Here is a 24,564-nt window from a genome sequence, read left to right as displayed (position 1 = left end):
CAAACTAGCAAATCCAGTGGTGCTCAGATTACAAAAATGCACATCTGCTTTTGGCTTGCATGTGTTTGACGGTTGTGTGTTCTATTCCTAACTCAAATTACACATCTGCATCCCCATTGCATGCTTTGCCCTTCCCTCAATTACAATAATGTGGGGGAGGGGATGCTTGCAAATGGGTACGATGTTTAAACCCTTATTCCCTTTCTGTTTAAATCCTTGCTCACTTTCAGATTCTTTTTTTAAACCTTTGTGCTGATGTGTTTCGATGAAGTTATTTTTAATGCGCTATTTGTTGCTCATACAGCAAATTACCTTGGAAATGATTTAACTGGAAAAACGAGGTGTGATTTTAATGAATGATCTTACATGGTATGGTCCTTGGCACTGCATCACTTCAGACCGCAGGTGGGTTGGTCCTGCTTAAGGCAATACCTGGTCAGTTAATAGCCCAGGGTATTCAGGATGGTGTTTTTCCATGGCACCTGATTGTTAGGCAATTGCCCCTTGATACAGGATCACTCCTCAAGGTAGCTTTTAAGGATAGAAAGATGCAGAGAGAGCTGGGTTTGGGACTCTGCAAGCTCTGGAAAGTGCCTTTTGCAGGGGACTGTTTCTGATGATACTATCCATGTGCATTCAAAAGCTTTTGAATTTTGATGCTTTTGAATTATGGTGCTGGAGGAAACTCTTGAGATACCCATGTACTGCAAGATCAAACCTATCCATTCTGAAGGAAATCAGCCCTCAGTGCTCACTGGAAGGACAGATCCTGAAGCTGAGGCTCCAATACTTTGGCCACCTCATGAGAAGAGAAGACTCCCTGGAAAAGACCCTGATGTTAGGAAAGATGGAGGGCACAAGGAGAAGGGGACAACAGAGGACAAGATGGTTGGACAGTGTTCTCAAAGCTACCAACATGAGTCTGACCAAACTGGGAGGCAGTGGAAGACAGGAGTGCCTGGCGTGCTCTGGTCCATGGGGTCACAAAGAGTCGGACACGACTAAACAACAACATCCATGTGTATGTCTACCGTCAGAAACCGTATGCCTCTGAACGCATGTTGCTGCGACTCACAAGGTGGGAGAGTGCTGTTGTGCTCAGGTCCTGCTTTTCACCTCTCCTTATGCATCTGGTAGGCTACCATGAAAGTGGATGCCGGACAATATGGGCCATTGGTCCAATCCAACAGCCTCTTATGTTCTTTAAGGTTTTATGTGGGTTTGGCTGTTTGTAGGAGAGCTACTCTCTGCCTCCACCTATGCCCAGTAAGACCCCAGTGATCTAACAAAAGAAACGACACTTGGTTAAGTTCTACATTCTTGGAATTTCTCACCCCAGGAAGAAAAATGTTGCAGGGATAGCAACATTAAGCTGTTATCATATTTACTGCCTGTTTTGAAGCTATTTTAGGCAGTGTGGAATAATAGCTAATGCAGTGGAATAAAGGCATTAAAAGCATACAATCCAATATGCCGTATTTTCACGTCTATAAGACACCCCCATGTATAAGACACCCTCTATTTTGGGGGACTCAGATTTAAGAAAATAGGAGATGGCCCCATGTATAAGACGCTCCCTAATTTTTGGCATTATTTTTAAGGGCGGGGCGTAGTCTTTTACATGGAAAAATATGGTAATTTGTTACACATTGGGCTTTTTTTTGGTAAATCTTTTCATAGGATTGTGTTTCTGGTTTTGCTCCTACTCCATATTAAAAGTTTAGTAGGAACCAATGTGTCAGGGTTTCCCCAAGTGTTGCTCATGAGTAACGACAGAGCCTTCAGTTGCTAAGACTATTTATTGTGCATTACTATTTTACAGTGTAGAGCTAGTTCAAAACATGACCGCTCAGTCACTTGCAGAATCCGGAAGTGCCCCTCTCCGGTTTCCCGTCCAACACCAAAGTCTCAGCACCCTAAAACGACGTCTGCGGTGCCTCCTGACCCCCCAATGCTGTGCTGGCGCCGGAAGCGGCAGTTCTTCCTCAGATCCTCTCTGGCTGGCGGTGCTGGGTCTTTGCCCAGAGTCTCCAAGCCCCTGCACCTCCTGCTCCCTTGGAGAGAGCTCAGGGGAACCGCTAGGGGAGAGGAGTCAGTCGACAGAAGTGGCTGGGGTTCCCTGTAACGTCCCAGTCCTCCTCCCGAGGAGGACCTCTTTCCCTGTCCTCCTCATGAACAGGACCTCCAACCAGCCCTTCCCCTTGAGCAGTCCCCCTGTCCCTCTCCTCCTCGAGAGGAGGACCTCTCTCCCCTTGCTCCTCCCAAGGAATACCCTTGCCCCGGCTCTCCTCCCGAGTAAGGCCTCCCCTCTCCCTTTCCTCGCAAGGAGCCGGGCAATCCCTGACACCATGATTTTCAGTTTCTTTTAAGACATACATCGAAACAACCATCCTTGACAACGGGGAGTTAGGATTTGGGAGTACTCGATAACTAACAATAAAGTCCAGGTGTGTTACATAACTGAGGTGTGCCAATTGTTCGTTTATTTTCTCCATTTGGAAACAATTAAGTAACTGGATTTGTATCCAATGCTGCAGAAGTTTAGAAAAGTTAACTCCTCAAAACAAGAATGGCATTCTCAGTAAAATGCTGTTTAATCCACGATACTGTAAAAATGCACACTATTTTAAACATAGTTGAAAAAGCAATAGATATAAAATTAAGAGTTCTGAAAGCCTTTTAAAAAAACTTTATGCAGGTCATATATACAAGATAAAACATAAGACAGTATAAAATGGAAAATATTTTGAACAATTTTACACTGGTGACTGTACAATTTATCTTTGAATTATTTACAAATATACATGTTCTATGAGCTGGTGCTGAATTTACATTGAACTTTTGAGATGGCAGATTGACAATTCAGTATTTTATAATATCAAGCTTCCACTTTATCATTTTATACATTTACAAGTGCGGCATATTTTTTTTAATAGTATACATATACAAGATGTTGCAATGAGGAGTGATTCTGTTCAGGGTTCCAGCTACATGACTCCATTCACACAAACACACACCCTTGGTTATTGTAACCCCTCTCCCCATCCATGCCCACGGGGTATACTCAGTTCCCCTGTTTCAAGTATTTTTCCAACTCCCATCTCTTTCCCCTGCATGGTGTGGGGTTTTGTTGTGGGGTGGAGTGGGTGAACGTACCGCTGCTCAGTCCTAGCTACGTTGATTTTTAAATTTTTCTCCATTGATTTATATGCGTAATTTTCTCTTCTGTCCACTGGGACACTGAAAAATATATTACCAGTTTGAGCTAGGAAGTCACCTTCCCAGACAACGGTGGGGGAACTCACAGGAACTCAGTTCCACCATCTCTCAGATGGGCGCCATTGCCATTATAAGAGAACAAGGGAGGTGTTTGTGGTGATTTCCGGCACCTCATTTTTCGAGGAAAATAGCATTTGCAGACAATGAGGTGGTTCCTTCTACTCTGCGTTATTCTGTCCTCCCGTTCCAGCCACCTGACTAACTAAGTTGTCAATTCCCCCCCTCTCAACTTTCTGCGCCCCTTAGCCATCAAGGGGCTGCTGTTTTTACCTTCAGACTTTTTGTACCTGTGCGTCCTTTATCAGCCGCTACTTCTCTCTTGTGTCTCAGCGGTACAATTCCGGTTACATTAGCACAAGGGTGGGAAGAGTCAAATCAGAATTAATATTGGCATATAGATACACACCCATGGTATAAAGCCGTTTCCCCCAAGATTGAACTGGTTCCCCCAACAGTGATAATGCTTTTTCCAGCCGTTTTATACTCGCAGCATTTGGCTTCCTGCTCGTCAGTGGGCATGACAGTTAGAATTTTGTTTCTGATGGTGCCTGTGGGGTGGAAAGAAGCAAATTAAAAATGGCTCGGCTTTTGTAAGTTGCCTTCGAGTTCGCCTTTTGGGAGAAAAAACAACGAATAAATATTAAAATAAAAAATAAATTAAAAATGGCATGTCCCCAGTGGTCTCCCAAAATTTCATTCAAGGTACACGTTAGGAGTTTACCATCACCATTCAGTTGCATCTCATATTGACTAGATATCCAGCCACTTCTTAATTTGTTGCTGCTGTAAGGTATAGCAATATTGATGGAGCCAGTGAAATGTGAGGCATATTGCATACTTAAACTGACTATTCCTATTGGTGCCTCAGTTCTACCTTCCTGTAAAAGGGACTGTAATTGTTTCTTTTAGCACAGGGGTGGCCAACTCCCAAGAGACTGCGATCTACTCACAGAGTTAAAAACTGGCAGTGATCTACCCCTTTTGGCGGGGTTCAGGTCAAAGTTGCTGAGCTTTTTTAAGGGAGGAGGAAAGCAGGGCTAAAATCATGAGCTTTTTTTTTTTAGGGGAGCCAAAGTCGTTGAGCTTCTTTGGGGGGAGCCAGTGATCTACCAGTGATCTACCAGAGATGTCCAGTGATCTACCGGCACATCACGATCTACCTGTTGGACGTGCCTGTTTAGCAGATCTGTTTCAGGGCAATAGCGCCCCCCCCATGCTCCTATCTTTACTGATGATTTTAAAAAATGGGTAGGAAAGTGCCCCTTACCATGAACTCCTGACTGCGTAGTCCATTTGTATTGATTATATAATGATCCTTGCCTTCTTTTTCCTGTGACGGAATAGACGTGTTAAGAGTTAGGGAGGAATATTGGTTCCTCTTCTTTCCTTTTAAGCAGCTGGTAGGGTTGGGTGATATATCAATATGTCACCCCAAACCGGTTTGAAGTCCATATCGTGATATCAGTTTCTTGATTTTTGACCTGGCAATATATCGCGAATCATGACATTTGTGTGCTTTGCAAAAAATCACAATGCGGGGAAAACCAGGAAGCCAGCCAGGATGCCTCTGCGTAGCTCCATCCTTATTTCAGACATTGTGATATATCGGCATATCGCAATCTTTAGCTGGTGATATATATTGCGATGTTGAAAACCAGATATCGCCCAGCCTTAGTAGTGGGTGCTGGTCCATTAGGGCAAGTGGGGTTCTGCCCCACCACAGAGATGCAACCGGTTCATGAGCCAAGCCAAGAGGGTGCCACAGGGGGCACCTCAACAATGACAAACAATGGAAGGTGAGAGGCAGAGGGGGCAGTGAATTTTGGTGTCACACAGGGTGTCACTGAAATTTTAAAGCCCAAGTCCACCACTGCCCACCATCTTTAGTCTGCGCTCAGACAGTCCCTTCCTGCCTTATTTATATATTCAGTCCAGGAAGTGGCACAGGTTCAAACTCGTCCGTCTCTATGCTGTCCCTTGTAAAACTCAGCAGGGAGGAACATGGGGGCAAAATGTAGAATGGATTGGATCTGCCTACAGCGCCACCTGCTGTTGGACTCCCTGCTTTTCACCCTACCAGCCCTAGCCAACACAGCATTTAAAGTACTGTATCAGTTTGCTCGTAGTTTTGCCAAACTGACCTCAGTAATTCAGTTTTTAGATTCTACTCGCAACAGGAATTACTTCTATTTCAGCCAGATCTGTCTCCAGACCAAGTTACCATATATACTTGAGTATAAGCCTAGTTTTTCAGCACATTTTTTGTGCTGAAAAAGCTGCCCTCGGCTTATACTCGAGTGAGGCGGGCGGTGGGGGTGGCGAGAAAGAAGCCCTTTCTCTCCGCTTGTGCCGCCACCCGCTCTCCCCAGTCAACCATTCCTTAAGAAGTGTACAAGAACGGCGGTTCTTTACTCTCCCTAGGCAGCTTGTTCCATTCCTGAACTGCTTGCATAAATGCAAACTTGGCAAAGGAAGAAGAGGAAGGAGCAGCCCAAAGGGTTGCTTTTGGGCTGCCCGTTCCTCCTCCTCCTCCACAGCGGCAAAGGTGAACCGGCTTATACTTGAGTCAATAAGCTTTCCCAGGTTTTTGTGGGAAAATTAGGTGCCTCGGTTTATATTCGGGTCGGCTTATACTCGGGTATATACGGTACTATGGATGGAGGGATGGTCTTAGAAACCTACCTATATGCAAATGTACAGCTGTGGTTTCTAATACGAACGAAAGGTAATATGTTTGCCCAAGCAAAGAGCATTTACTGCAGCATATTTCTTACCATATTGGGTTTGTACTTTGGTGCGCTGAGCTCAATGTCCTTTTTTAGCAATATGTATAAAACTGCATCATGGATGGTGAGGAAAAACATGGACGGCTTAATTTCATCATCAAAAAATCCACATCTTTCCAGTTTATCCAGAACGCCATCTGGAGGGGAAAAGAAAACAGGTTTCCAAGTCAGGAAAAAGGTTAGTAAAAAAATCTCAAGGACAACATTCCAATTTATTTAACATATTTTATTTCAGATTCAGGAACTTGGTCGCGGGCTTCCTGTTCCCAACTCTTCACTTTCGGAAATGTTTCGCTTTGAAACAAGCAGAGAGGCAAACCCAGCACCTGACACCGATTGTCAGGAGTCAAGCTGGCAGTAGATTTTGGAACTGGCAACCGGAGAGATGATAGGCAGGGATGCACCCATCTTGCTTTGCCAAGAAGCTCTAGGTAGATAAGCCTCCATAGCAAGGAAATCTCTTTACACTAACAGGCCAGAGCAGATCAGCTGGTATCTCAAAAAGTCAGGCTTACTCCTATGAGCGACTCCTAAGATTCAGTTTTAATTGCTTATTGTCAGCTGTGGCCTGTCTTTCTACGTCAGGCAACATCACCCCAAACTCCACAGGGCCTTGGTTTAACATTGATGTCATTTGGTACAAAACAAAGAGTACTCCATGTGACCCTGAAACTTAAAATATAGATAGCCTCTGGGGAAATTCTTCTAACTGCGTACTGTAAGTAGCTGAGATCTATTTCTGAGTAACTATATTTAAGATTGGGGTGCCAGGCTCAGGGCCGTCTTAAGCATATGTGGCGCCGGGGTGCAAAGATCCGCCCGGCACCTCCCCCCAGGTTGCCCACAAACAGGAAACATAAGGAGCCCAGCACAACAAACCAGTCCGAGGCATCGGCGTTGGAAACTGAGTGTAGCCGGGCGCCTCGTGGTGTAAGCAGTGTGCGCTAGGCAGGCCTCTCCATGGCCCTACGCCAATCCCAGGCACGCAGGAGGGTGGAGCCGGCCAGCCGCCTCAGCGCCTCGCTGGCTTGCTCACCCTCGAACTCACATTGCAGGGCCACCCACAGCAGAAGAGCCCATCACGTACTCTGACCGACTGACAGGCTCTTCCCCGCCCGGACTCCAACTCTCGGGCCCCAGACTCTTGGCCTGGCACCCCTGAGACCCTGGCACCCAGGTGCCCAGCACCCCTGGTGCCTATGGTTAAGACGGCCCTGGCAGGCTACACTGTGTTCATCACTCGTACAACTGGAGAAAAAGCGCCACTGAAATTTCTGGGAATAATGCTTAAGTAAGTACTTTTATCATTTTAGGGACAGACTTAAGATAAGACACAAACTTTGAGCATGCCACTGCTGTTCTTTAAATAATCAAAAATAGAACGGGTTCAACTTACCGTGTGCACCCACAATATATACATCCACATCAATCCGGACAAATTCTTTCAAAGTCTGTTAAATGAGAAATTTACAGATAGGTTGACGGCAGGATGAACTGTTAAACGTTTGCTTCTTTCACAAGCTTACTAGGTGACCGTAAGCAAGTCACCACTTCCAAACTTCAGAGTTCCCCCCCCCCACTCTCCCATTCCTGTCTGCAATATTTGGATGGTAATTCTGGCTTTCCATACAGGATTAATGAAATAACTTGCGCAATGTGGTTTGAACACATCCAAGTAATATATGCATGCTGTGTCTTATTGCTACAGTATACAGTCGTACCTTGGATCATGAACCAAACTATCTCCCGAACTATCGAAACCCAAACGTGAGTGTTCCGGTTTTTGAATTATTATTTTTTTGAAGCCGAATGTCTGGTGGGGCTTCCATGGCTTCTGATTGGCTGCAGGAGCTTCCTGCAGCCAATGAGAAGCTGCGTTTTGGTTTTCAAACATTTTGGAAGTCGAATGGACTTCTGGAACGGATTCCATTTGACTTCCAAGGTACGACTGTAGTAATTTTAGGTTGGATTTTCACATTTGTGTTTGACACAGTAAAGTCAACTTTTGCCTGTCACTTTCATATACTGGTAACTTTGCCTGGTTTCTCACCCCCTCTTGCCATGTGGTGAGATCTGACATGTCCTGAAGAATGCAAGCAATCAATGGATTTCTAAAACATGCCTGTTCTGTAGCTCTTTAGGGTTACAAGTTTTTGTCCATTGAATGAGCTATGCAGAATAAACATGTATTTTGTTCCAGTGTGGTACAGGTGAAACTCGAAAAATTAGAATATCGTGGAAAAGTCCATTTATGTAAGCAATTGTTTTCATTAGCTACTGGAGTTTAATATATGAGATAGAATCATGACATGCAAAGCGAGATATGTCAGGCCTTTGTTTGTTATAATTGTGATGATTATGGAGTCCAGCTGATGAAAACCCCCAAGTTGAGATTGTTAATTTGGGGTTCTCATCAGCTGTACGCCATAATCATCACAATTATAACAAACAAAGGCTTGACATATCTCGCTTTACATGTCATGAGTCTATCTCATATATTAGTTTCACCTTTTAAGTTGAATTACTGAAAGAAATGAACCTTTCCACGATATTCTAATTTTTCGAGTTTCACCTGTATAATGTCAGACTAGGACTTGGGAAGCTCAGGTTGAAATTGTTACTTGGACTAAATTCGGTTGTTCACCATTTATCAGTCCAACCTATCTCACAGGTTTGTAGTGTGCATTACGAAAAGGGGGGGGGGGCAGAAAAATACCCCCAATGTACACTGTGCTTTGGGGTTCTTAGAGTGAATGTGAGACGCAAATGCAATAAAAATGAATGAATAATTAGCTTTACACTTGTTGGCTGGAAGATGTACGGAGGACAATTACCTCTCCAAGGACTCTCAAAGCAGAAACATCAAGAAATGACACTGCCGAGAAATCAAGGATGACGCTGTGTGTGTCGATTTTCGGAACGATGATGTTGGGAGGAAGGTCTGAGTTCCAGTCTATCTGAACTGGCAAGTCTCTGGTATCTGTGGGCTGGTCCAGTTCTTCAATGCTGTTGTTGTCCAGCTCTTCGTCGGAGTCGCTTATGCCATTAACAGTGCAAATCAAGCCTTTCTGTATCAAAGGAAGAAAATGATAAGAATACCAATTTTTAACGAAAAGGTAACGTAGCACACTGGACTGCCGGTTCTGTTTACCCATAAGTTGCTGGGAAACAGGAATGAGAGAGAAATTCTTTAAGATAGTAATGGTTTGTAAATCTTAGAAGAACGTAAGTGAGAAAGAGAAAGCATAGGGTTCCAGGCACTATTTTTTTGTGATTTCTAGGCTCTAAATAGGATCAGTGGTTCAGGGGAGCAACATGCAGCTCCAAACTTCATTTTATGCCGCTCCCAATGCCTCCTAAAGCCGGTCTGTTCTTCAGTCACATAAGAGTTCCTTCCTTCCTGTTCATTTTCTCCTTGTTTTCCCTATTTTTTTTTAATGTCCTTCCACCTACTTCCTACTTACGGTAGCTTCAGAACAGTTGGCAGTATTTGTGTGTGTGTGTGTGTGTATAATATTTTGTAAAAAAATATTGCTGGTCATGATAATGACTTAGTAGAAGTATATTTTCCCACCGGCTGAGAACAAAATGGTAGGCTTTTTCAGAGTAGTAGGCAATTGGTCCACGTTCCAGATTAGTTAACCTGGAGCAACCCCAAATAGATTATTCATGAAGGAACGTGATCCTGGACAGGAAAAAATGTTGCACACCCCACTCAAAGAGATTTCTTAGGGTTTGTTTTTTTTAAAGAAATCTTAGTTTTAATTCAAAAGTATGTCAATTTGTACAGGTTTATACAGGCACTTTCTTCAGCTGTCAACCTTTTATGATCTCAGGAATACTCCAAAAACTGTCGCTTTCCCTCTCTTGTGGTAAAATAGCATTACTGAACATGGCCAGTGGCATTGTATCACTTGATGGCAGCCTGGCATGTGTCTTACACCTAAGTATACCGCTGATGCCTACTTATTTTGAATACAGTCATACCTCGGGTTACGGATGCTTTAGGTTGTATGTTTTTGGGTTGTGCACCGCGCCGAACCTGGAAGTACTGGAACGGGTTACTTCCAGGTTTCGACACTTGCACATGCGCAGACGCGCCAAATCACAACCCGCGCGTGCGCAGACGCAGCGCCGTGGGTTACAGACGCTGCGGGCTGCGAACGTGCCTCCCGCACGGATCTTGTTCGCAATCCGAGCGTCCACTGTATATGTAATATTTGTGAGCCCTCTGTAGCCCCAGTGACTTTCAAAAAATGATTTGTTAACTGGGATGAGACACTTGTGAATTAAGTGAGAGGTCTGCAGGATACTTACAGGTGTGACTTGAAGCTCCCCTTTCTTCAGCATCCTTCTGATTTTCCTCAGAGCTTTGTTGCGCTTCCGTAGCACCCTCAGTGGCTTAAACCCAACCTGAAACATTTGATTTGCTTTGGTTTAGCTTGTTAAATTCACCGCTCTGGTAAGTTCTGAGTGTTATATGCACCTTGCGCTCAGCTACGTTAGTCAAAATACACCATTATAAATGCGTTATAACACTGTGACACCAGACGGCACCGTAGAGCTGAAGTCACAACTCAATGCTATTTTCAGTTGTGAGCTTCCCAACCGTTTTTTGCAGAGCGTTTTCAGAGCGTTTTTTAATAGCTGCATAGATCTAGCTCTTGGTTCACTGTCTAATATATCCAATATTACATGAAAAATAATTTCTGTTAAGGAATTATCACCAGTAATATTGTTGGGTGCCTCCCCCACTCTCTCCTAGATTCCTAGGGGTTATGGGCACTCACCCAGGGTCTGTGTTCTTTTGGAGAATTGAAACACAGCGGAGACTATTGTAGATTTAAGAAATATGACTTATTCACCCGGTTAACCAGGGAACCACCCAAATTCCCAGTCTTTGTTCACACCTCAGAGCAAGGGGGAAAGAGTTCTCTTGCATTGCCAATGGTCCTCAATGGCCATGTCTTGTTTCTTAATGGCCCTAGCATGGCCAGGTCATTTTGCATAGGCTATTCCAGGAATTCCTCTGCATCTTGTATTTCTCCTTTTACATCCCAAATACAGTGGTACCTTGGTTCTCGAAATTAATCTGTTCCAGGAGTCTGTTCAACTCCCAGAACCGTTCTAAAACCAAGGCGCGACTTCCGATTGGCTGCAGGAGCTTCCTGCACTCAAGCAGAAGCCGTATTAGACATTTGGCTTCTGAAAAAACGTTCAAAAACCGGAACACTTACTTTCGGGTTTACAGCATTCAGGAGCCAAGCCATTCGAGAACCAAGGTACCACTATAATCAAAATCCTCCCATTTATTAATTTCTAGGGTTTCAGGGGGTCTCCTCCCCAAATCTATAACAATATGCTTACCGCTGCAGTTAATTTGTCCTTGAAGAATTCAATATTAGCAAAGAAGATTGGGGATGGGCACCTGAAAATTTTCACTCCCTCTGGCTCATATATCTAGGCAAAAAATATGCACATTAGTTTAGCACATCGTTTCAAAATCAACAGGCAGACGCTAACTACTGCAGCCAAGAATCAGGTTCTTACATCTCTATAATCCTTCCTGTTTCTGTAGATGTCGCTTCTTCCAACATTAGCCAAAACTGTGCATTTTGGACTGAAAAACAAATAGAAAAATCAAATGGAAAAAAGCTCAACAAGTCCAGGCAATCCCCCCCCCCATTTTCTTAATTGGGGGTGTGTTATACACGGAAAAATACGTGCACCCCGGAGAAAGCAGTGAATGTGACCACATACTATTAAAGCTAGCTGATTGCCATCATAGGAACAAGCGCCACAGCTAAGGTGCAGTTCCTTCTGTCACGGAGCCAGGCTCCAATGCCACGGCACCCCCCACGCTACGCCTGTCTTTTGGCTGTTAATCTTTTTTTTTAATGATTTAACTGTATGGATTGCATTTTTAATTATTATTATTATTAAATTAATAATTATTAGTATATGAATCTGACAAGTTGGGAAGATGGACTCACAATTGTGCACGGAATATAACAGTGAGGAGTTCGAATCCTATTCCAGCTGCCAACCCAAGATCCAGACCCAGTAAGATGCCAGCAAGGAAGGTCACGATCCAGATAAGCTGAGAAAATAGATAGATATTGAACAACCAGATATCATGGACACAATTCTATTGAATATGTGCAGTTGCACTCAGTGGGTGCTATGGATTTGTGCAGCATTTCTCCTAACAAATATAAAACAAAGCTCGCTAAAAGGGAGCCAATGAGTGCATATTATTATTATTATTATTATTATTATTATTATTATTATTATTCTGCCCTATACATGGAGGTCTCACAGAATGAAATCAAAATATAAAACCACAAAATACATAGTCAAAAATACAATAACAACCCAATAAACCCCTCACCTCAAAAACCCACATTTTAAAAGGGCATAGGATCCTCACAACATTTATGCCCCCCCCCCATGTCATAAATCCTTGTTCTGTCTGACGAAACTCAAAAGGCAACAATTTTCTGAATAACCATCTTTCACAATCAGTTTTAAAGGAGGGATTTCAAGAGTCTTTCACAGCGAGGTTTCTGTTGTTACGGATACTTACGCAGTCGTATTTGTCCTTGCCCCACAAAATCTTGATCTCCTTGAACTGCATCAGCATTCCCTTTAAATTGCCCAGAGCCAAAGCTGCAAGGACTGACTGTCAATGAGAAAACAAAATGGACTTCATGGTGGAATCTAGACACATTTTTTTTAATAAAAAAAACGCTGTGGAATTGCTTTTAAAAAAAAAGCTTTTTGAAAAATATTTGTAATTTGCCATAAGCTCACCATTGCCACCTAATGTCACATTTGTATAATGCATTTAAAATGCACTTAAAACATTATATTTGCAGCTGTATAGCTGAGACCCATGTTTAAGGTCAGATGGGGGGGGGATAGTACTGTGTGTACTAAAATGCTGTGCTGTTTCTCTCCCCTGTTTCCTCCTTGCTTGCTTCCACCACTATGATGTCAAACTTCACTGTGTGTAATACATATACTGCAACATGAAATATTCACCATGAGGAAAAAAATAGTGGCACCAAATATACCTTTTTTCAACTTGCTCTTTTTTTCAACTTGCTTGCACTGTTTTCCTCAATCCACGATGAGGAAAGTGCTAAAATATTAAGCAAGGTCAGAATAACCCAACAATACTTTTTTTAAAAAATGGAGATGAGAGACCTTCTTACACACTTAATTATTCTATAGAAGGGCCTTGATTCTCTCTAAAATCCTGTGATGAGACTAGGTGTTCCATCCACACCAGAGATTTAAAGTTCATACCCCCCAAAGAATTCTGGGAACTTCAGTTTGTTTGGGGTGCTGGGATTTGTAGCTCTGCAAGGAGTAAACTACAGTTCCTAAGATTCCGGGTTTGGGGGGAGGGAGCCATGACCAGTAAAGCGATATAGATTTGATTTAAATGTATGGTGTACATGTCAAGTAAACCATATAGACCCCAATAGAAACACCTATACTGTTAGGCAGAGCAAAGTTGCTGCTGCCCCAGGTGGCAATTTGGGGCATTAAGATATGGCAAGTTGCCGGTTATTTTACTATTACCATTGTTATTGGGAATTGGGGCGTCATTTTTATTCTCTAGCTCGGGAAGTGAAAAAATGTTGGCCATTTTGGAGCCTTGCTTTCCTGCTACCAGGTAACTCCTTGCACAGAAAATTACTGTCCCAGATCTGGGAAATATCTGGCAAGCATGGCATTAGGTTCCACTGATGATGCTACGATTTTTGTTCCGTCCCATTGAAAAGAATGGCATCCTTTGTTGAACGGCTGTTTAAGTAATGAGTGCTGGAAATGTAAGAAAGTGGAAGGTACCTTCTATCACATGTGGTGGACGTGCCCAAGGGTGATGGAATTCTGGGAGAAAATTTATAATGAGCTCAAAAGAGTGTTGAAATACACCTTTTCTAAGAAACCAGAGGCCTTCCTGTTGGGCATAACCAACCATGAGATATCCAGGAAAGACAGAGTGTTTTTTATGTATGCCACAGCAGCTGCTAGAATTTTGATTGCTAAAAACTGGAAAGGTGAAGAGCTTCCAACGCTAGAAGACTGGCAGATGAAACTAATAGACTACATGGAACTTGCAGAACTGACCGGGAAACTCCGAGACCAGAGGGTGGAGAAGGTGGAAGAAGATTGGAAGAAATTTAAGGACTATTTGAAGTATCGTGAAAAGTTAGATATTTGAAGTGAAATCAGTGAATATAATAGGTGATAGCTATGTAATGTTAGATTAGAATAGTAAATAAGAAGTTAAGATGTTGTTGTTTGTATTTGAAGTAATGAATATATAACTAATTTCTACAGAAATAAGATAGGATGATATTGGAATTTGAATAATTATGGTGAATGATTGCAAAATAGTTACAAAGTTACTAAAGTAATTTAGAACTGAACACTGTTGAGAGGACGGGGGAAGTCCCAGGAAGAAGATTTAAAATAAGATTAAGATAATAGATAAATGTTTCTTTTTCTTTTTCTTTATTTGAATTTTTTCTTAATGCTTCTGTATGATTTTTCAATGTTTTTCTTTCTCTTTTTGTATTTGTATGTTTGTATTGTAATTTTTTCTTTTGTTACTTCTTATGGAAAATTGAATAAATTCCTTAAAAAAAAGAAAAGAATGGCATCCTTTGTTGAACGGCTGTTATGCACATAGAAGTCCGTACCTTCTGCAGTGGTTCCAAAAGATGACCTATGGCCAAGATGACAATCAAGACAATGACAGCTGAGAGGAGTCCAGCAACCTGCATGAGAAAAGCTCATTGTCAGTCTGCATCCTAGAATACTGCTTTCTCGAATTCAGTTAGTCCAAGATGTCGGCTTGTCCAATACCTACCTGTGTTTTGCCTCCTGTGCTTTCCTGCACACCCGACCTGGACAGCGAAGTGCTTGCAGCAAATCCTTTGAACACACCGCCAAAGACATTGCCTATTCCAAAGGCGATTAATTCCTTCAAAAATACCAAAAGGATATTTCTATTTTATGACCAGACAAGGCATTTCCTAACCCTTCTTTCTCTGGCAATTTATTTGTTTTCTTCCAAAGTATTCACATTCCTCTCAATATCCTAAACATCGCTAGGTTATTTAAATGTAGAACTGGCACCTGCAGCGATCGCTTACCTGGTTAGCATCGATGGGGTAATCGTGCTTTATGGAATATACCTTCGCCACTGAAAAGGCCACAGCAAAGCCAACGATCGCAATAGCGATACCGTCACCCACACAGCTTTCAAAGATACTTATATCTGGTGAAAAGGGAGCCTGAAACCTGAAAGTAAAGGTCAGAGGGGGGTTTAAAAAAGCAGGGCATGAATAACTTTTTTAGCATGTTAAGAAAGATGTGATTTACTGCCTCCGTGTGTGTGTGTGTGTGTGTGTGTGTGTCACATACAGCACAATGTACAGTGTTTGCAGGTGTAACTGACTTTAATATGGACAGGACAGAGTGAATGGACTCCATTTTTGCTATCTCTTAATGCTGGTCAATGAGCCTGAGCTTCCATAGCCACCCCCACTATGAACCACCATCAGCAGGACTGGAAGCGACAGCAGCAGATATGTTCTATGCTATGATAAGAATGGCTCTCCCCTCTCCCCTTCCTCAAGGGGGGCTTTTGTAATTGTTATTATGAATGGCTAGGACATAACTGGATGCTTCTGAAATGACACTTCCCTTTGTCTCTTTCCTTCCACCTCCAGCTAAGGAGGATATACAGTACTTCCGTCTCCGTGTGAAAAGAAACAATAGAAGAAGAGTTTGGATTTGATATCCTGCTTTTCACTACCCGAAGGAGTCTCAAAGCGTCTAACATTCTCCTTTCCCTTCCTCCCCCACAACAAACACTCTATGAGGTGAGTAGGGCTGAGAAGTGTGACTAGCCCAAGGTCACCGAGCAGCTGCATGTGGAGGAGCGGAGACACGAACCCGGTTCCCCAGATTACGAGTCTACCACTCTTAACCACTACACCACACTACAAACAGTAGTTTGGGTCAGAAAACAAGATGGCCCCAGGGAGTAACAGAGAAGAGGAAAGCAAAGCATCGGGCCCTGTGAGATAACAGTCTACTGTGGTGCCTTGGTTCTCAAACGCCTTGGTACTCAAACAACTTGGAACCCAAACACTAAGTGGAACCCAAACACTAAGTTTGCAAACTTTTTTCAGAAGCCAGACATGCTCCATTTTGAGTGCCACGCTTCCGTTTTGAGTGTTACACTGAGTTCTGTCTGTTTTGGCTTTTTCTTTTGCGTTTTTGTTTTTGCGGCTTTTTTGTTTTGTTTTTGTGACTGTGTGCAACACAGTTCAGCTACTGATTGATTGATTGATTGATTGTGTGACTGCAGTACATTGTGTATTGCTTTCATTTGACAGATCAATGGTCTTGTTGGATGGTAAAATTCATGTTAAATTGCTGTTTTAGGGGTTGTTTTTAAAAGTCTGGAACGGATTGATCCGTTTTGCATTACTTTCTATGGGAAAGCGCGCCTTAGATTTGGAATGCTTTGGTTTTGGAACAGACTTCTGGAATGGATTAAGTTTGAGATCCAAGGCACCACTGTAATGCATTGGGGGGGGGGCTGGCTATCACCCTCTGGAGATCCTGTGTGGGAGCAAGTAGGCTTGGGCTGTCTACTAAATTGCTTAAGTTGTGCCTCCAGATAGCCTCAGTCTGTTTATTTGAAAATAAACCCCAAGACTAGAAAGCCTCCAGAGAACTCCTTCTGAAGAATACCACTGGAGATGGTGAATTTTTTTTTTGTTCTGAAGGTGACTGGTCATATTAATACCTCCCATCAAACTCAGGGATGACTGGCTTATAGCTCAGTGTGGTGTAGTGGTTAAGAGCGGTAGACTCGTAATCTGGTGAACCGGGTTCGCGTCTCCGCTCCTCCACATGCAGCTGCTGGGTGACCTTGGGCTAGTCACACTTCTCTGAAGTCTCTCAGCCCCACTCACCTCACAGAGTGTTTGTTGTGGGGGAGGAAGGGAAAGGAGAATGTTAGCCGCTTTGAGACTCCTTAGGGTAGTGATAAAGCGGGATATCAAATCCAAATTCTTCTTCTACCCTTCTTCTCCTAGCTCAGGACCCATTACAAAGCATTTTAACTGTCCTTTGACAGTCCTTCTATATTTGGGTGAAGGTGTGGTAAATACGTTCCCCACAACTTCGCTTGGAATGAAAAGCTTTTTATCTGAAATTTGTGGCAATACCATTCCCGTTCAAGAATAGGGTGTACTTACCCCTTTTCAAGCTTTCCAACAGTGTCTACCTTGAATTTCCCTTTGAAATCACAACCATAGGATAACCCAGTTGCGATGACAGTCTGGAAAGAAGCAAAGTAGCAGACATCAGATTTCAGCAAGGTGTTTCTCAGCTAGCGAGTAGACATGTCTTCCATTTGCTAAACCTTTGCCGTAATGCTTGCCTCCATACTGTCATATATTTATCTTAGCTACTTACATTTATATTAGCTGATTACACCTGAGGCTCCAGAAATAAAGAGTGCATTAAAGTGGCCAAACAAGCCCCGGCTATATTGAAGTATATTGAAATGGGGAGCGGGGCTGGCACCTTGCTGTAGTCCATCACAATAATAACAGTTTGGCATCATTTTTGCAGTGACCTTGTCAAAAATATTGTAACACAGGGCGGAATTCAGTGTCGCACCATGACAAACGTTCCATCTGCTTTGTGCATCCCAAGCCCCCTGAGGCAATTTCAGGGTGTTTGGAAGGGACAGTGGGATAAGCTCTGTTGCACAAACAGAAGTCCTTGCACAGGGCTTCTGCTGTGCCCATAGTTTTCTAAACCTAGTTTGTTAACTACAGTGTGATGCAATTTTATATGAGCTGTATTTCCTCATAAAAGACAACCTGATACACCAGGAAAACACCAACCGAAGAGGATTATAGGTGGCTCTTTTTTTCCCTTTCTTTCTTTTTCTTTCTTTCTTTCTTTCTTTCTTTCTTTCTTTCTTTCTTTCTTTCTTTCTTTCTTTCTTTCTTTCTGTATAACAGTATTATTTTCCTCGAGCTGAACAGAAGTGTAACAGTTTGCATCAGTTTGTAGAACCAGCCGTGTAAGCCATGGGAAGGCAAACTAAGGCCCGGGGGCCGGATCTGGCCCAATCGCCTTCTAAATCCGGCCCGCAGACGGTCCGGGAATCAGCCTGTTTTTACTTGAGTAGAATGTGTGCTTTTATTTAAAATGCATCTCTGGGTTATTTGTGGGGCATAGGAATCCGTTCTTTTTTCTTCTTTCCAAAATATAGTCTGGACACCCCCCCCACAAGGTCTGAGGGACAGTGGACCGGCCCCCGGCTCAAAAGTTTGCTGACCCCTGGTGTAAACAAATAAATAAATAACTCTTGGCTCCCCCTCCTCCTTTTAAAGAACAACAAAAACAGAGAGAGAGAGAGAAACAATTACCACAATGAGTTCAATGGGGATAGGTGCTGGGAGCTTGGTTTTGTAACGTTCATTCACTTCTTTCACGACAAACACAATGACCAAGATGATCAGCGAAGTGACAAGGTCTGCAATATTCGTTTTTGTAATCTGCTCGAATATACCTTTCAGCGTCTGTTGCACACACAAAAACAACAACAACAACAACCATGATGCAGGAAAGGGTTGAGGTAATTTACTTTAGCAATTGTATGTCTTGTTTGAAGCACTACTAAGGGGTGGTAATGATACTGGGTGCCTCAGGGTCAATCACTTATAGGCGGTGGAAGGAGGAATAAAGAATGCACACTGCACTGAGCTGCTTGGAGGACATAATTTTTGCTCCATAAGATACACTTTTTTCCTCCTTCGTCTTATGGAGCAAATGTGTGGTCGATCGCTGGCTCCCTTTCTGGCCCCGCCCCATTGTCCAGGCCTCCATTGTAGAATGTTCTGCAGACGGAGGCTGTTTGTTTCCCCAGATACATGTGACTGACTGATTAGATTATCTGTCTGGAAACTGTAGAAACAGCTCCCTTTCCTTTCCTAAAGAAGCTGCAGAACTGTGAGTTGAACCCCATAAAAACATGATTTTTTTCCCATTGCAAAGGAAGCTCAACAACTTTGAGCTGATCCTCAAAAAGGGGCTTTTCCCCTTTGCAAAAGAAGCTGCACAACTTTGAGCTGATTCCCCCCCCCCAAATAGGGCTTTCCCCCTTTCCTCCTCTAAAAACTAGGTGCGTCTTATGGAGTGAAAAATACGGTAATATATAAATTGATATTGCAAACGTTGGGCTGGGGAGGCTGAGCAAAAGGAGCTTGCGAGGGCTGGAGACAAGTTTTTTAACTGCAGAAGTCACCAGGGTATTTAAAAGCATTCTTTGTCATTACTTCTCAAATACCTCACAATAGCTAGAGAAAGTGGCGGTGCTCCCGAGGAATAATCAGGTGCGGGTCGGAAACACTCACCCATATGATTCCCAAAGGTACATTATATCCAGGAACTGTCAGCTGAAAGATGAATTTCAGTTGGGAGACGACAACATGGATGGCTGCAGCTGTTGTGAATCCGCTTATTAACGATTGGGATAAATAAATAACAATGAAGCCGACTCTCAGCACACCCAGCAGCAGCTGGAAGAGACATAAAGAAACAAATGCCGCTTTTATGGGAGCAGAGCAGAAAAGAAACAGCAATCTCGCTAGTCTCCTGATATTACTGCTTAATACCTATAAACCGGACTTTTAAAAAAGTGCTCTTCATGTACATTTTCCTACATCATCGCACTCCCTCGTGTGGGGTCAGGTGTCCCCATCCCCATGAGAACACCCTGTGGTGGCTCCACAGTCACACTGAAATGCTTCTTCCCTGGTCTGTTGTCCAACTGCACGCTGGTTACTTAAAACCAGAAAAAGTGTCAAAGCTCATCCAGTAAAATATTAATAAGAACAAGTCCTGTCCCCCTGTCCACTAAAAGATAAGCACTACTTCTTTGGAGGCAACCTAATTAACCAAAGACCTGGGTAAACAAACAAAAAATATTAGCCTGGTGCCTAAAGACTGACAAGGATGGTGCCAGGCGAGTCTACTTGGGAATATCATTCTGCAAATGAAGAGGCCACCACTGAAAAGACCTGTTCTCCGCACCTCCCATGGGTGAGGCATATGAAGAAGAGCGTCTGACGAAGACCTCAGAGTTCAGGCTGGTTCATATGGGGAGAGGTGGTCCTTAAAGTATTATGGTCCATAACCATATAGGGCTTTCCATCCATTGGAACAACAGCCCATTAACTTACTTGTGTAAGAAGCAAAGGGAGCATCTCAGTTGACTGGGCATCAGGGTGACCTGCATCACAGGCCCTTTTCGACAGTGTGCTTACTTCCTTCTCGCAAGACACTGTGGAGTGATTTTGTGGCATGATCTAATGCTTTGAAGGACTGGAGCATCAGGGATGGATAAACAGATGAAGACAAGAGTTGTAGATATTGCAATGGACATACCTGAAAGATGCCCGCAAGCACAGTCACCGATGCAGCCACCACGACTCTCTTCTGATTTATCTCATCCATCAATGTACTGTTTGCTAGCGTGCTGTTACTCACTGGATCTGGGACTATTCTTATAACGGCGCCTCCTACCATCAAGCTCAGGACAGGAAAAGGACCTGTGTGGACATGGTTAGCATTGTAAGAGGTTCAGCTTAAAAGATCCTATCAATAAGAGAAACTTGTGCCATGCACTCTTAAGTGTGTGAGTACAGAGTAAATAGGATTAGAATCCCCCTCCGTTCGTTAAGGAGTTCTTCAGTCATTCAGATCACACCATGTTCTTCATCCTGAATTTTGTTTTCTGGGTAACCTCTTGATGGGTCAACATCGAAGCCGGTTACCTCAAACAGAGATGGGGAGCTGTTGGGTCACCAAGGTGCTGTTGACTCAAACTCCCATCAAGCCCAGCCAACATGGTCAATAGTCACGGATGATGGGAGTTGTAGTCCAGCAACATCTGGAGGGCAAAAGTTCCCCACTCGTGACCTAGAGCAGTGTTTCCCAAACTTGGGTCTCCAGCTGCTTTTGGACTACAACTCCTATCATCCCTAGCTAGCAGGACCAGTGGTCAGGGATGATGGGGCTTGTAGTCCAAAAACAGATGGCGGCCCAAGTTTCAGAAACACTGACCTAGAGGAATGGCGGGCTCTCCTCCACTGGAGGTCTTCTAGCAGAGCCATTTTTAAAGGATTCCCTGCTTCAAGATTTCTTTCATTAAGCGGGAAGTTGCATTAGATGATTCACAAGGCCCCCTCCACTTCTATGATTTCATAACTAGGTTGTTGATAAAAATCCACTGCATTTTACTTGTGGCTAGAAACAAATGCCTCTGTCTCTCTCTGTGTGTATGTGTATGTGTGTGTGTGTGTGTTTACACATACATGTAGTGGATAGATCACATCAATGGGGCCGACTTACGTAGGCCTCTGTGTGAGTAGGCCTTTAGTCAAATCACCTCTGACTGAGTGATCAAAGGTACATGAGAGTGCCTTTCTGGTGCGCATGCTCCATGAGAAAAGGAGCTCTCCCCTTAAGTGGTAGGAAATGCTTTGTAGACATGGAATATTTCCCATCATGAAAGTAGATGGAACATTATCGGATCTATGCACATAACTCTGAATTACAGTCCTATTCTTTACCTGTTCCGTGTTTCTTTCTGCGATACACACTGAATTCACCCTGCTCCTAAATATTTATGCTGACATATCTGTATGTGATTCTATCAAAATATCACCGTGGTGGTATAGCATCTTGTTTTATGGTGTTGTGCCAGTACCACTGTTGTCTCCCTTATCACACAATGTACTGGAGCAGCTGTTATTGGAAGTGATGCGTAGCTACAGCATGTTCTACTGGAAAAAGTCTAGCTAAGGTGCATTAAAATCTTGGAGAAAGCGGCACCGTGCCAAGGTCCATTGGAATGCAGTTCAACTTACCAACCGATATATGTCTGGAAGAGCCAAAGAAAAAATATATAATCACTGGGAAAAAGGCTGCATAGAGTCCGTAGCCTGGAGGAATATTTACCAGCAAAGCAAATGCTAGACCTAAAATTGGAGAGAAGAAAAAATGCATCACCTTGGAGAATATGATTGCATGTAGGGGAGAGGTGAGTAGCTGGCTACCTTCCAGAACTTGTTAGACTCCAACGCCCATAACCCTCACTAGCATGGTCAATGGTCAGGGATGATGGGAGATGTAGTCGAGCTGAACATCTGGTGAGCCATGGATTCCCAACCAATGATATAGAGGAACCTCTAATATGAAAAGAAATGATGTGCCATTGATGAAAGAATTGAAAATATTTACCTTGTAGAACAGCTACGAGCCCCGTGCTAATTCCCGAAACAATGTCGCTGAGAATCCAGTCCTTGAAGCGGTAGGTAGGTAGCCAGGAGATGACAGGAAGCAAATTGAAAGCTACTTTCTTTGCTTTCTGTGGAGTGCAGCTGAAAAGGAAATGATTGAATCATGCAAAATTTAAACTACTGATGTCCCCAGCTGGGTCTAATAATAGGATGAGAATGTATATAACAGAAAAAAAATGTTTGCTACTAAGACGACGATACCTTTTTTTCATCAGGAAAGTCTAAGCAGAGGTAAAGAACCTGCAGATATCCAAACTTTGTTTTGAAGACAGTAAATCATACCTTCCAACATTTTTCTGATGAAAATAGGAACGTCTAACTCAACAACAACAACAACAACAACTTCTTTTATTATTTATACCCTGCCCATGTGACTGGGATGCCCCAGCCACCCTGGGTGGCTTCCAACATATTTAAAAACATGATAAAACATTAAACATTAACTATACAGGGCTGCCTTCAGATGTCTTCAAAAGGTTGTATAGTTACTTATCCCCTTGGCTCCGGGGTCACATAACTTCCTACCCTCAAACATTTCTCTGATGAAAATACAAAAGTCCTAAGGAAAAGCGGGACATTTCAGGATCAAATCAGAAACCGGGATGGCTTCTGTGAATCCGGGACTCTCCCTGGAAAATAGGGACACTTGGAGGGTCTGCAAGCCCAAACCCACTTACCTGGGAGGGAGTAAGCCTCATTGAATTCAGGAGGACTTACTTACTATGGTTAGAATTGCATTGTTATGGCCCCATAGACTGGTGTTTTATTGTGGTATTATTCGGCAACACATCCTTAACATGATACCAGTGCATTTGTAGTGCATTAGGTCCACGACCTGCTTGTTTGTTGATCTCTTAAAACCTTTCTATATTGTTCTCCGGTTCAAATATTTCCAGAGTGGTTTACGATAAGGAATGCTCAGGGAGGACAGAAACTTCTGATAGTGCAGAAGGGGCCGATAGCTCACTTGATCTTGATTTTCTGATCTTGATTTTCTGTCGGCTCCTCGTGCGTTGCCATCTGCCCATGGGCAACGGCTAAATCAAACGCATACACCTCCGCTTAGCGGTGAAATGAATGTGGCTTGTGGTTTCCTTTCAGACCGATGCGGGTTTGAGAGAAAAAGCATCAAGCAGCACAGCAGCATTTCTTAAGAAACTACAGGTTAGCTCTGGGCAACACTGCATGCAGTGCAGTGCAGTGCAGTGCAGTGCAGCCAGAGTAACTGGCAATGTGTACACAGCCAAAGATTCAGCCGCCAGCCCAGCCAGCTTCTGAACAAAGAAATGTAGTGGAAATCTCTTGTCTTTCACCTCAGGTGGCAAAAGGTCCTGGGCCAGCCCTGACACATAGGGATAATACTATATTGCCTCCCACACTCTTCAGGATTGGTCTTGCCTCCTTGTTTGGATGGGTCGCAAAGAGCATTACGCGAACGGGATTGATCTGAGTAGCAGTTTGGTTACATGTGTTGAACTACTCAGAGAATTAAGACGAGTCCTTCAAGCTGGTGGTTCTTTCTTGTTTCCTCCTTTAACATGCCAGAATGCTGTATGCAGGACCCAGTGGGGAACAAATGGTTGAAAACCTTTTCGGAAACCAGCTGAAAATCTTACCAAGAGGATAGAAAATCCTGAAGAATTACCCCGTGGCACCAATTTATTTATTTTTTAAAATCCATGTTTACAAAAGAACGTCTCTTACCTAAAGCATGCTCTGAGATGGTCCACAAAGTTTTTATGGTATCTGGGCACTTTCTGGTGCTCTTCATCAAATGCCAGGTCTGAGTACAATGGCCGAGCCACAACATACTGGTTGCCAACAGGTTCCACCATGTCTCCAGAAAACAGCTCCCCTACGAGCTTTTTGAGTCCTCCTTAGTGTTAGTCCCTTAAAGCCCTGAAAACAAATAACAGAGTGTGCTTTTAAAATAGCTTAGTATTACGAAGCCCACAGATGAGTGAACTCTAAATTAAGCATTACCACCTTTGAAGATCAAACGGAACAGTATTGAGGCATTATATTTTTTCTCAATGGCCTGCTTCCTCCTTCCTCTTCACACTGCAAAGTGGAGCATCTCT

At 43.2% G+C, this 24,564-nt stretch overlaps 1 protein-coding gene across 1 annotated transcript; it reads right to left on the bottom strand.

The window, feature by feature from the left end:
- Positions 1–3,505: 3,505 nt before the first annotated feature.
- SLC26A3 (solute carrier family 26 member 3) lies at positions 3,506–24,372 on the bottom strand. Its single transcript, XM_033162963.1, has 20 exons — positions 24,188–24,372; positions 22,425–22,564; positions 22,052–22,162; positions 20,568–20,731; positions 19,535–19,699; positions 18,548–18,700; positions 17,360–17,442; positions 15,239–15,386; positions 14,953–15,066; positions 14,783–14,860; positions 12,652–12,747; positions 12,059–12,165; positions 11,616–11,685; positions 11,433–11,525; positions 10,383–10,478; positions 8,900–9,133; positions 7,462–7,516; positions 6,054–6,202; positions 4,547–4,609; positions 3,506–3,827 (listed from the first exon to the last, which is right to left on the bottom strand). Exons 1-20 carry the CDS (start codon positions 24,316–24,318, stop codon positions 3,804–3,806), a joined length of 2,274 nt encoding a protein of 757 aa, XP_033018854.1. The 5' UTR covers positions 24,319–24,372; the 3' UTR covers positions 3,506–3,803.
- Between the last annotated feature and the right edge of the window lie 192 nt (positions 24,373–24,564).

This window comes from Lacerta agilis, chromosome 10 (assembly GCF_009819535.1).
Source record: "Lacerta agilis isolate rLacAgi1 chromosome 10, rLacAgi1.pri, whole genome shotgun sequence".
Classification (NCBI taxonomy): Eukaryota; Metazoa; Chordata; class Lepidosauria; order Squamata; family Lacertidae; genus Lacerta; species Lacerta agilis.
Note: the sequence above shows the minus strand (reverse complement) of the source record. Positions and strands in the feature narration are given on the sequence as shown.

What these genes read in the sequence shown, in the direction of transcription:
- SLC26A3 (XM_033162963.1), bottom strand. Translation starts at nt 24,318, where the DNA reads ATGGTGGAACCTGTTGGCAACCAGTATGTTGTGGCTCGGCCATTGTAC. An exon ending in GTTATATTCCGTGCACAATT is followed by an intron (nt 11,686 to 12,058) that starts GTGAGTCCATCT and finishes TTTGTTTTTCAG; the next exon opens with TCCAAAATGCACAGTTTTGG. An exon ending in GGGAGCTTCAAGTCACACCT is followed by an intron (nt 9,134 to 10,382) that starts GTAAGTATCCTG and finishes CCTTTGATACAG; the next exon opens with AAAGGCTTGATTTGCACTGT.